Source organism: Rana temporaria, chromosome 6 (assembly GCF_905171775.1).
Source record: "Rana temporaria chromosome 6, aRanTem1.1, whole genome shotgun sequence".
In the NCBI taxonomy this organism is placed as follows: Eukaryota; Metazoa; Chordata; class Amphibia; order Anura; family Ranidae; genus Rana; species Rana temporaria.
The window spans coordinates 98,594,082-98,608,014 of record NC_053494.1 but is presented as its reverse complement, the minus strand read 5'-3'; the positions used below and the strand labels follow the sequence as shown (position 1 = coordinate 98,608,014).

General features: G+C 41.1%; 1 protein-coding gene across 2 annotated transcripts in view; it reads right to left on the bottom strand.

Annotated features, from left to right (window-relative positions):
• Positions 1–13,933, bottom strand: part of KPNA7 (karyopherin subunit alpha 7) — a 90,415-nt gene that overhangs the window by 12,594 nt on the left and 63,888 nt on the right. For both annotated transcript variants that reach the window (XM_040357058.1, XM_040357057.1), the window contains one exon: positions 1,660–1,893. In XM_040357058.1, coding sequence (XP_040212992.1) covers positions 1,660–1,893 — 234 coding nt within the window. The remainder of the gene's footprint in view (positions 1–1,659; positions 1,894–13,933) is intronic.

Below are 13,933 nucleotides of genomic sequence, written 5' to 3'. Positions count from 1 at the left end.
TACGTATGTGTAGCGCTAAAATTAATAAATGAATATCAAAATACCAAAAAATGTGTATAGTAAAAAATAAAACACATAACATTAATAAATGTTAGACACAAATTGTGAAACATGTGAGATTCCTCTGTAGCGAGGGGTGACAACAGTGCCAACTGGCACGTGAACTGATGCACCCAAGGTGGTATCAAACATAGAAACAAAGTCCAACAAAAACTCCTAAGTGTGATGATCCGAGGTATGTAGCAAAGTTCATCAACATCCACAAGTCATTCAAGTGAAAAGGTGAATAAATAGAAAAAGCGTGACTCCTTTAACGTGACAATCCCATCACCGGAAAAAGTGCAGGCTTACCGGAACTTGTTGACCACTGGTGGCATATGCCAAAAGAGGTCAGTCAAGGCTTTATATGACGGTTGTCAAACAGCAATCCTTGGCAGGAAGCGTAGGTCCAACTGGTGGGTAGGTCCTTATATGGAATAGGTCCCCAGGAGTAAGCCGGAAGCTATACTGATGTTGGTATCCCAAAACCAATTGGCTCAGTGTGTTAGTGGTGCATAGAGAAAAATAAAGAGAAGTGGCCACATAGCGCAACTCCGTATAAAAGAAAAAATACGTGTTTATTCACAGCTAACAAACTTACATTTGGCTGGAAGTAAAAGAGCTCTTGCATGTAAATGGGGCGACAGTGGAGTCCTGGGAGGACTCCACTGTCGCCCCATTTACATGCAAGAGCTCTTTTACTTCCAGCCAAATGTAAGTTTGTTAGCTGTGAATAAACACGTATTTTTTCTTTTATACGGAGTTACGCTATGTGGCCACTTCTCTTTATTTTTCTCTATGCACCACTAACACACTGAGCCAATTGGTTTTGGGATACCAACATCAGTATAGCTTCCGGCTTACTCCTGGGGACCTATTCCATATAAGGACCTACCCACCAGTTGGACCTACGCTTCCTGCCAGGGATTGCTGTTTGACAACCGTCATATAAAGCCTTGACTGACCTCTTTTGGCATATGCCACCAGTGGTCAACAAGTTCCGGTAAGCCTGCACTTTTTCCGGTGATGGGATTGTCACGTTAAAGGAGTCACGCTTTTTCTATTTATTCACCTTTTCACTTGAATGACTTGTGGATGTTGATGAACTTTGCTACATACCTCGGATCATCACACTTAGGAGTTTTTGTTGGACTTTGTTTCTATGTTTGATACCACCTTAGGTGCATCAGTTCACGTGCCAGTTGGCACTGTTGTCACCCCTCGCTACAGAGGAATCTCACATGTTTCACAATTTGTGTCTAACATTTATTAATGTTATATGTGTTTTATTTTTTACTATACACATTTTTTGGTATTTTGATATACATTTATAGAATGACAAAAAAAAAAATTAGATCTGAGGACCTGTCATGCTTTTTTTCCCTCAGATCCTTTGACAATTCTTTTGTATGAGGCCAAAATCACCATGGTATGTAAACTTTTGATCAAGGTAATTTGGGTAGTTCCTTTTATCATTATGACTCAAGAGTAAAAAAAAGTTAATAAATGGCTTCAGCCAAATACTAATCACGAGTAAAAAGAAAAAAGTTTGTGTTAAACACACACACACACACACACACACACACACACACACACACCTGAAGGCATTAAAGCATTTACCTCTTTCAGAACATCAATCAGTGGAGCAAGGAGGCCACAAGTTATCAGCTGCTGAATCTGTGGAGCGGTTCCTGCAGCAATATTACTAAGAGCCCATGCTGCCTCCCTCTGGACACTAGGCTTAGGATGACGAAGAAGCTTAGACAGGCTAGACAGGACTCCTGCATCAATGGCTACTTGGGTCTGCTTGTCTGTTCCTGTGACTATGTTTCCAATAGTACGGAGGGCTGGCGTCTGTGGGGGTGGGGGGGGGGGGAGAAAATATTTAAATTCCTAATGTACGTACAAACAAGAATTTAAAGACATTTAATCAGATTTTAGTTACATTTGTCCCCATTTAAAAATATACATTAAAAAAAAAAAAAAAAAAAAAACACAGACATAGCACAATAAAAACACATCATACAACTATATCTATATCCCCCACACATAGATATTTATATATAGTTTGTAGTTCCAATTTCCCTACTGCACCAACAGGGACATGGACTATTCATTGTGCCCAAATGGCATTAAACTTACTCATTGGAGCTTAAGATATTTATGTTTTTCAAAAGAACCAGGCCTATTGAGATCAAAAATCCAATCAGAGAGTGGGAGGATATGGAGCGGTCCACCCAATAGCTGAGCTGAAGAAAACTGGTAGGGCAAGATGGGGGAAATCAGGTAGGGCAAGATCTCCAACAATTCTTTAGCTGCATTCCATATTTTGTACATTAACACCAAGTTAGCCATAGCCCTACTTACACAGGTGTCCGTGATTAACACACGCAGTAACGTAGTGCAGGAACGAATACGTAGCACAAGACTGAAAACATGTCAGTCTCAAGAAACTAGCGAGGCTGAGCAACGAGAGGCAAATCAGGCCAATTAAAAAATGTAACACTGAAGCCTATGAACCTGAAGACATGTCTGGCCAGTGATGCAAGTAGTAAAATCGCATGCATGACGTATGGAACGTATTGACAGCCGTGAGAAGCGGATGAGGGGACTTGCCACCTCACAAGCCAATTAGAAACGAACATCTCAATCCGTCAGTACCCATAAATGTGACAGGTAACCTGCAGAAGAGTGTAGCCATAAATCTAAAAGAACACATGAACCTGACATGCATGCAAAGACAATGAAAATGAAATGTAGGTAAGTGTAGGACTAATCGTGACAGACTTGTGTGACGATTTAAACCTACAAGGTTTAAAAACCAAAACATACCGACAAAACAAAATATGGAGCAGGACTGAGAATGTGACAACCCCATGAATTTGCAAAGGCCGAGCAACCTGAGGCGTAGCAGGCAAATTAAAAACGTAAACTCAGGCCTGATAAACCTGAAGACGTGTCAGGCCATTATATGAGAAATTAAATGTCAAAATGCATGAAACGAACACAGTGCAAGCCAATTAAAAATCTCAATCCGTAAGCACCCCTAAACTTGATAGATTCATGGCGTTTCACCGCTGGGTCACCTAACAAGAACAAACCAACTTAGAAAAACATCACGACTGAGACCTGCATGAGAAACTTAATACACATGAGAAACATGAATTGCATGAGAAACGTGAACACCAAAGAACATGAGTAGAAAAAAAAAAAAAACATAAACCGCATGAGAAACAAACGCACGAAAAAAAGGAAAAAAAAAGGAAACCTGAGAAACATCACAGCATGAGAACGTGAAATGAATAGCATACCGTAACTGACTGAAAACACATACTCACTGAGCTCACTACCTGAACACACCCTCCAACCAAAATCGAGACGGGGAGATTGCACCTAGAAGCCCACTGATGTGATGAACTGGGACCCAGGTAGGAGCCTCAGTGAAATCTCTAAAAGGGAAGAAAATTGTTTTTTCTGGTACGCTTGTTAAGGTATGAGAGTGTATGGTGTTGCCTACAGTGATCAGAGACCATTTGACCAAATCCTTTTTAAAGAAACTTCCATTGTCATGGAGGGACCCATGATTCTCTTGGTTTCCAGTTCCTGTAGAGGAAGGGTTTAAACAAACAGTGTATTGGGAAGATCTTTGCAGCCGTGCTTGAGAAATGTCATATTTCCTCGATTGTGGCTCACCAATACATAGCTTGATACAAGGATGGTTTTACTTTAGGACTCCATACTATAGAAATAATGAACGGACCAGGCCCCTTCAGGAATGTGTGCCCTCTTAAGGAGATACTGTTTAAAGTTTTACGATTGGTCACCATCAGTTACTTCTTGTATAGACTACAGCCAAAAACTGCCATAATAATTGCGCACAAATCAAAATAGAACATAAAAATGGGCAATTGCACAGGAGGGGTGGACAAAGCTTTAACCCATGAATCTATAGAACACCAATGAGGACACATCTATCATATGGCTCCCAAGATCTAGGTTACATGCACTGGTTCTTTCTGGAGAGAATGAGAAACTCCTTACAAGCGTTAAAGAATGGGTCAAGGTCACCAGTTGCAGAGAGGCTGCCTTTTCATTTTTGAAAACACTTCGAACTGTGTAGCTGAATAAGCCCAGTAGGAAAGTCTTGCATACTCGAATCCCACCAGACAGTGCTAATGAAAAAATTTAAGTATATTAAAATAGTAAGAAAGGGAGGTCAGATCATATTGGTCCCATAAAGAATGATGAAGGGAATCTGGTTACCAGGGATGGAGAGATGGCAAAGGTATTGAATTTATTTTTCGCCTCAGTCTTCGAGGGAAAGGGGAGGCTTCAGTAACCAAAACTGCAAGGTTTATCCTCATGACACATCCCAGGAAGCACCCTCATGGCCAACAGAGGATAGAATTAGAAATAGACTTGAAAAACGTAACATTAATAAGTCACCGGGACCAGATGGCTTGCAGCCCGTCCTCAAGAACTCAGTCAAATAATTGCCAGACCATTTTTCCTAATTTTTACAAACAGTCCGACTGAAATGGTAGCAGATCAGAAAAAAAAAACAATGTAGTGCCAATATTAAAATGGTATGCAAGTTATTGGAGGGGATAAAAGGAAATATATTTTACACACACACACACACACACGATTTTAGTAATGAAACAGTATCATTAGCAGTAATCGGCATGTATTCATTAAGAATTTTACTTGCCAAACCAATCTATTAGCCTTCTATGAGGAGGTGAGCTGCCATCTAGATGAAGGTCCATAGACGTAGTGGATCTGGATTTTGCAAAGGCATTTGACAGCGTTCCCCATAAAACGTTGACTGTACAAACCAAGGTCTGTCGGCATAAACCATAGCGTGAGTATATGGATTGAAAACTCGCTACAGGGGAGAGTTCAGAAGGTAGTAATAAATGGGAATGGCCCGGAATGGACTGGTGTGGAAAGCAGGGTCCCCCAGGGTTCTGTCCTGGGACCAATTCCATTTAATTTATTCATAAACTACCTGGAGGATGGACTCGCTCACTCACTGCGGACATAGCTGCGTCAACAGCGAAAACAGGTGGCCACATAAAAAAAAAAAAAAACATACATACCAGCATAGGATCAAAAAAGCGATAACTTCTAAAAGAAAGCTTTAAATATCATTTAGATTTTAGATGAAACAAGGAAGCTTCCTGTTGCATGTCCACCAACCTGGTGAACGGCACCATCTGGGTCCGGTACGGCCCTCAGACTGCAGTAAGAAAAGACATATGCAATTTGTGTGCCTGCACCCTTTTAAAATCCCGGTCGGCGCATCTGCCAAAGCGAACGCTGCTGTTCAGGACCAGAAAACTACGGCTTTCTTCACAGATAAAATGGTGTACCAAGGTAAATATACACCAAGGCTACCCCCCCCCCCCTTTTCAATATACATTTTTTTTTTTAATTGGGGGCTAGAGAGGAGTTATGTCTCCCTCTATGCAAGCCCCACTGGTAGTATATTATACTTCACCACCCAACACAAATTTACTTTTTGGCATAATCATGTAAATTCAAAACTTGTGGGCCTTTATATTTTCCACATTAGGGCTACTCATTTTCTATGGTCCCCGTTTCTTGGGTGGATTGTTGGGGGGGGGGGGGGGGTAGACATACCTTGGGGATCCTTGTGAGGGCCGTACCGGACCCAGGATGGTGCTGTTCACCAGGTTGGTGGACATGCGAGTGGAAGCTTCCTTGTTCTTTCATCTAAACGATATTTAAAGCCCTCTTTTACAAGTTAGATTTTTGATCCTATGCTGGCATGTAGGTTTTGATGTGGCCATCTGTTTTATGTTGACGCAGCTCTGGATATGGTCTGAAATTGTTTTGCTCCCTTTCAGAATGTTTTTCATATTATCTTCTCAAATTCCCCTGAAGGGATAAATCCCCCAAAAACGCATCAGTCCAAAAGAAGATAAACCTTCCAACTGGAATTTAGCTTGTCACAAGCATAGCATTTTATCTACATGTTGTACTGTAAAATTTGATGTGTTTTGATATCGCAAGCACTGCATTTTAAATATACATGGTTATTTCATGATATAACGTATATCTTTAGTTCGCCCTTAAAGTCCCACTGTCCCTCTCTGTTTTGGTTTTCTACTAAATATTTTGGGATGTTGGCAACGCTCAAGTGAGAACTTATAAGTTCTCCATGGTGGTTTTCCTCCTAGAATGCCAAAAAGTTTAAAATGTATCTATTGTGGATTGAAACTTTTGAAAGCTCAGTTGTATTCAACCATTGAATGTTTGTTGCCCACAAAGGTTTCCCCTGCAGTATTTTTGTGCGGTGGACTGGTGTGGATTTGCAGAGGACAGCACAGATTGATATTGCAAAAGTTAGAAGTTTGCCAACAATCCTCTTTCAAATTTTCAGAGATAATTGGAAGAAGAAAACTAGGTTTCACCAAGTATGGTCTCAACAAATGCATCATTTGGAACAGACTTTAAAACCAGTAAATGTACCGGGGGGGAGAGCAGGGTTCCCACTACTTGTTCATTGAATTTGGTTTACACACTGTCACAGGCAACACAGTAGTTGAGCACCACCATCAGGACGTGTAGCGATAGGTGCAGAGCCAGCAAGAAAGCACTTACCTTGGGTGTCATGCAGCAGGGGGCAAGGCCAAGGTGGGAGCCCACCCCATCTTTGCATTACCTAGCTGTGTGCTACACTGCAAGACTGAGCTGTCAAACGGCCTTCAATGGTTCTTCAGATTACAGTGGCAATACCAGCATGACCTGTGGCACCAGTCTGATTACATGGAGTGTTACTGCGCAATTTTGGGAGTACATGTGAACCGTTCATGCATAATTGCAGACTTGGCCGTTACACAAATTTGCATTGCAAAGTTTGGTGCCTTTATTGCACTATTGTTTAGGTACATTGAAATGGGAGAACCCCCTGAAGCATGCTGGCATTGGTTCAACCGGTGTCAATTTACTTTTTGGCTACATGGATCTTAAGGGTGCAATCTGCCAACCCTTTATGGGCCCCGCTCTGCAAACACTCATCAAAAGTCAGAGATTACCCATTTGCCTCAGAAGTCATTACTCAAAACATGCTTGGACTTGGAACCATACCCTTCTGGGCCAATGGGAGGGGCTACCAGGATGAGCGATTTGTTGTCTGCCTGAAAGTTCCTAAACACCGCCGGAATTAAGGCCAACCATGGGGGGCACAACACAAATGGTACCTCCAAGGGAGAGTTAGAGCATCTACCCCTATGGCTCCATCCTGCCTTCAAGAAAATAACTCTTCTCATTCACCTCACTTAGAAGAAACCTTAATTGTGCAGTAAAATACTCTATAGCCAGAAGAAAGCAAGTGGAAAGACATGCAATGTCGGCACCCAAAGCCTACCCGTCCCTCTGCTTCGGGTGCAGGCACTGCCGTGCAATGATCCCTCGGACAGACTGTAGTACCGCTGCACAGTGTGTAGCGATCTTTACGCAGATACCTGCATTTGAAAAAAGGTATCTGCTCCCTCCACCAAGGTGCCAAATGCAGCACGGGGGGGGGGGTGAATCTAATCGGCAGAAGTGGGTGGAACTCGAATGAGATTTCACACATGCCAAAGTTACGTGGCCTTACACCCCAAAAACATGCTGTGGGAATACCACATGAGTCTATTCGTACGGGGCACAAATTCAATGTCCACCTTTAGACTTTCAAATAAAAAAAATAAATAACTCAATTTTCCTACTTATCCATTTCAGAGGCCCTGAAATGTCAGGATCGTACAAAACACCAATACCCCCAAAGGATCTTTTGGAAAGAAACACGTCAAGGTATTTGAGAGAATATATATATATATATATATATATATATATATATATATATATATATATATATATATATATATATATATATATATATATATATATATATATATATATATATATATAAATAAAAAAAAAAAAAAAACACACAAATTTCCCCATCTGTCTCCCACAGCCACATTTTTTGGAGTGACCTATACCCCTTTTTTTTTTACAGTTGCCATTCCCTCCAACCACTAAAACTTTGGTTTGAGAGCATTTTGCAAGACAAGCAAAAATGTAATTAATTTTTTACCTTATATACAAGCGATGTCTTGCTATGAGAGTAGCGTCATGTCACAACCGGGTATAAAAGAGGTGCCTCCAAGTGTAGCAATATGGTTACATTTAATGAAGGTACAACATTTAGCAACTCACATGGTTGATAAAAATACACATGCAAGTATGCTGGCTTCAGGGGTAAAGCTGTCCACATAGCCCATCCTCCACATTGACGTCGTCCCTTCCACGCTGCTCTCCACAAGCGCTTTAAGCCTCGCTTTTTAGGATTGCTCTTCAGCAGGGTAGTCTTCTTGGTCATGATTGCCAGCGGCGAGAGCCAGTGGTGCAGGGGATGTGGACAGCTTTACCCAAAGTATGCAGGCATCCAGATGTGCCCGTTTTAATCAACCATGCAAGTTGCCAAATGTTGTACCTTCATTAACCACTGGACACTTAAAACCCCTTCCTAACCAGACCAATTTTCAGCTTTCATTGCTCCAACACTTTGAATGACTTTGCAACACTGTACCCATATGAATTTGTCCTCCCCCACACAAAGCTTGTTGGCATTTAACCACCGTTGGGGTTTTTTTTGCACTAATACAGAAAATTCTGTTAATTTTTTTTTTTACCAAATTAGTAATTTTATATCATACATGTTGGCCAAAATTTATACGGCTACATATATTTGTCAAAAATCGAAATGGTGTATATTTGGTCGGTGTGAAAGTTAGAGTCCACAAGCTGGCAATCACTGAAAATTGATCACACCTGAAAGTAGATATGTGCATTCCCGTTCGTACGAATGTTATTTTCGTACGAAAAATGTTCATTTTCGTACCCGCAGAATAATGTGTACATACGAAAAAATTAAAGCACCAAAATACGAAAACGATGGGATTACGAATGAGCTGCATAACGAACAACCGCAAATACGAACGAACGATCCGACGAAAATACGACAAAACGAAAACTGCAAAAGAACGAAAATGACATCTATAAGAAAAGACTTGCATTCTGTATTTTGTTTGAATCCTTGTTCTGTTCGTATTTTGATTTTCAGTCGTATGTTCATATGACATCTAACAAAAGATTTTCATTCTGTATTTTGTTTGAATCCTTTTTCTGTTTGTATGTTCATATGACATCTATAACAAAAGATTTTCATTCTGTATTCTGAATTCCTTTTTTCTGTTCATAATTTGGTTTCAAAATACAGAATGCAAATCTTATGTCATTTTTGTTTTTTTGAATGGGCAGTGAGTGTAGTTAGTGAAGCAGCTTCTCTTTTGTGCCGAGTACAGTAAAGCCAAATAAACTTGTGTATTTTCGTCTGAAGGGAGATCAGTTGGCCAGACTTTTGAACCTGGAACCCAAAAATGGTTTTCTGATGGAGTTTAAAAACGATCGTTTTTATGTTTGTTGTTAAAAAAGTCTGACCAAGTGTATGGGGCTTAACAATAGTTAATATGGATGAGCCGCGTGTTGAAAGTGCCGCGAATCCAGCGATATATTTACAAAAGTACAAAATGATGAAAATTCACGAAAATTGTCTAACAAGTAACTAACATGAATTAAACAGAATAACGAACCATCCCGCATGTACGAAAATAAAACGGTAACCAAAATACGAAACGATCGGAATACGAAAAAAATCACGTCGTACGAAAAACGAACGGGAACGAACAGGAAAACGGGCGTCTTACGAAAAACGAACGGGAACGAACCTACGGAACGAAACGGAACAAAAAAAAAAAAAAACAAAAAAAAAATTCTGTGCACATGTCTACCTGAAAGTACTGACATCTCATTTGAGACACCCAACATGCCAGGAAAAGTACAAATACCCCTCAAAATGACCTTTTTGGAAAGTAGACATTCTAAAAAAGGTATTTAGAAAAGTGGCATGGCGAGTTTTTTGAAGTTGATTTTTTTTTTGAAGAATTGTGGGGAAAAATACAAGATTCCACCCCCCCCCCCCCCCTTCACAAAATTGGCATATTTCTCACACAGCATATGCATACCACAAATTACACACCCCGAGTATGGCGATACCACATTGAGACTTTTCCACAGCATGGCCACATAGAGGCCCAACATGCAGGGAGCACCAGCAAGCGTTCTAGGGGCATAAACTTAAAGTCTAAATTTGACTATTACACTTTGAGGCACTGTAGTGGCATGGATGCAAACTGATGTGGCATGGATGAGCTGTAGATGGGGATGGCTGAGCCATGAATGTGGATGGCTGGGTATGGATGGGATGGCCAAGTATGGCTGGGTGGGTATGGATGGACGGATGAGTATTGCTGAGGATGGATGAGTATTTGACGATGGATAAGTGCTGGAATGGGCACAGAGCAGCGCTGTGGGCACTACAGATCCAGCCCACAGCACTGCTGTAAAACTATCTCTCCCTTCACACTGTACAGAGGGAGAGGAACCGGACATGACGCCGGTTTACAAGCGATTGCTTCATTTGACAAAGCGATCACATGGTAAACAGCCGCTGATCACAGATATTTCCGGGTGCGTGCTCCAGGGGGCACACAGAAGCAAGATTCTTGGACGCCCTCCCAGAATAAGCCAACCACGCTGCAGCCATATTTCAGCTATGGCTCGTTCAGCATGTGGTTAAATGTAACCATATTGTTGCACTTCGAGGAGCCTCTTCTATACTCTAGCTCCTGCGGGATTTTGCTTCCAATGCTCGTGGAGGCGGCCATTTGTGGATGGACATTTTATGGCTGAGTTTCCATTAGTTCTTATGAGGAAATTCACTTTGACAGACAAGGACTTTGGATTACAAGTATGTTTCTGGAACGAATTATGCTCACAATCCAAGGTTTTACTGTACTGCGATTCTGTACTTGCCAAATATGCTGCAGAAATCTCCCTCCTCCCTCGGCACATACACTGGCCCCAGCCACTCCAACACTGTGCAAACTTTTACCTTTTATTTGGATGTGGATGTTTTCCCAATGGATTTTTATTTTGTGTATGGAATTTATTGAATACATTTTTAGCCTTTTTTTTTTCTACACTATGAGGAGGCGTTCTCCCTGTTTTTTTCTCCTATACCTGGAGCTCACCAAGTTCAGTAAACGTGGAAAATTGGTTCATTCCATCACGGCAAGTGGATCGGAACTGGTTACCTTGAGTTTGGACAACCTAGCTATTCATCGTGGAGATCTATACCCTGTCGGAAAGCGAGGAGTTTGATAACAGAATCAACTAGACCAGTCATTTGGCTGTCCATGTTCATTAGACCCACCGCTGTATGGCGTTTTGGGTCCATCAAATCCGGTAAGAGTACTAATTTTTTCTTTGATCGGATGGGGATTATGCTCATGAGGGGAATTTCTTCCACGTGGATATTGCAAGGAACCATGTCTCACTCTTAGTGTATAAATTTGATGCCTTTTATTGTCACTCCTTATGGACAATTACCTTTGTCTATTGGACACTTGCACCATTCAAGATTGGTGTATTCACACATCACTTGTTGATGGATTCATTAATGCGATACATTATTGCACATCCGATTCATTTCACCCATCCAGTACACTCCTACTACGGTGGGTGTTTTTTTTCTGTCTTAGAGGCGCTGCACTTTGTTTTTCGCTGATAATTTACACAAAACCAGAGGTGGCAGTGATCAGAAACATTGTACCAACACTGCATTTTGTGTGGGGAGGCTAAACACAAGGGCTGGCAGTGATCGGAGCCGATTCTGCCAACACTACGTTTCTGGGGACACCAATATATAGTTCTGATCTTGATCAAAATATTGATCTGTTCAGACATTACTAGCAGTGGCAGTGATCAGCAACTTGGTGTGCAAGCAATCTAGCACTAACTGACCCCAAACATTATCAGATGTTGCTAGTGACAGAAATAAATGCTGTACACTGACACTATGCCAATGCAACTGACTGGGTGACAGGGATGATCAAAGGGTTAAACGTGCCTAAAACCAAGTGTAAATGTAATACCGCTTTTCAAGAACATTGTGTTTTTACAAAGACACAGGATCATTCTGTGATAGGCTCTAGCACAAGCTTCTTATAACCAATGATTTATGGCTGGGCCCTGCTGATTTGCTATAGACAATGACAGTACAGGTCAGCAGGGGGCATGACTGTTCCCACAAACCGGGAAAGTTATATAACAATTTAAATTGACCACTAAAGAGCGTAATCAAAACATTAGTTCTTTCAACACTTTATTGGCAATCAAAGCAGGTTTATTAACTGCATGTATGTTTAACACCAAAAATCAGCATAAATGCAATTAAACATGCTTTTGAATACAAGGGAGAAGGAAGAATTTTTTTTTTTTTTTAAATATAGGTAGGCAGGAACATCTAAAAAAAAAATTTGTGACAGGGCCATGTTGTAGCATCCCCTTTAACTCTAAATGTCTGGGAACGGAGACCAGTTGCTGGAGTTTTGGGAGAGTAAGGTTGTCCCATGCTTGCCTGATTCCAACTGTTCAAACAGTGACGTGTCCGTCGTATTTATTTTAAGATGCGCCATATATTTGCAGCTGGTGAAAAGGACTGGACTGCAGGCAGACCAGTTAAGCACCCAGACTCTGCTATGAAGCCATGCTGTTAGATGCATTATGCAGATTATCCTGCTGAAATATGCAAGGCCTTACCTGAAAATAGATGACAGGATACAAGCATATTCTGCACCAAAATCTTGATTTTTCAGCATTTGTGGTGGCTTTCCAGATATGGAATGGGTAGCTTCCATACACATTAATGCACCATATACCATCAGAGGTGCAGGCTTTTCAACTGAAGGCTGAAAAGCCAGAAGGTGCCCCTTTAGTTCAGAGGACATTGTGCCAAAAAGAATGTCAAATGTTAATAAATGTTGACTACAGAACAGTTTTCCACTTTGCAATAGACCATTTTAAATGCACTTTGGCCCAGATAAGGTGGGGTTCCTGGATCATGTTCAAATATGGTTTTTGTGCGATAGAGCTTTACCTTGACATTTTTGGAGGGGGTCCAGCAAACTGTTCAGACAGTGATTATTCTAAGCATTTCTCAGCCTATGGAGAGATTTCCATCACAGAAGCGTACCTAGTTTGTAATGCAGTGCCATCTGAGGGCCCCGAAGATCACGGGCAGCCAATATCGCATGTCAGCTCTGTCCCTTGCACACAGTATTTCTCCAAATTCTCTGAACCTTTTGTTACCGTATGTACTGTAGATGGATAAAGCCTTTACTTCTGAGACAGACTCCCCAAGATACTCTTTTTATATCAGATCAGGTAAGTTAAGGTAATTGACCTGTTAATGAGTTGCAAAATGCAACAGCTCCTTGTTCGTACCACTTGGCCAGCTTTTTGTTGCACTGTCCCAACTTAGACATGTTGCTACCAATTCCAAATCTTTTACATTCTTAAAATGGTAAATTCTCATTTGATATGTTTTCTATTGTACATTCAAATATGGGTTTAAAAGATTTGCAAATATCATTGCATTCAGTGTTATGTAGATTTTGCAAAGCCCAACTTTTTTTTAAATTGGGTTGTATGCTTTAGAGACACTTAGAAGGTAACCAGTTATGTGGTCTAATTGCCTGGTTAGCATTTCCAACACCACAGCCTATCTGTACACTGCACATCATGGATGCGCCAATTACAATCTGGGGAGGTTTGAGACAGCACAGTTTTAGGGGATAGCATTTCTACCTTGAAGCACTGGGGTCGCTAGTTTGTTTTCTGTCAGGGCGCCATCTGCATGGAGATTTTTATATTCGTGGCTTTCCTCCCACACTTAAAAATGCTTAATGCAAGCGAT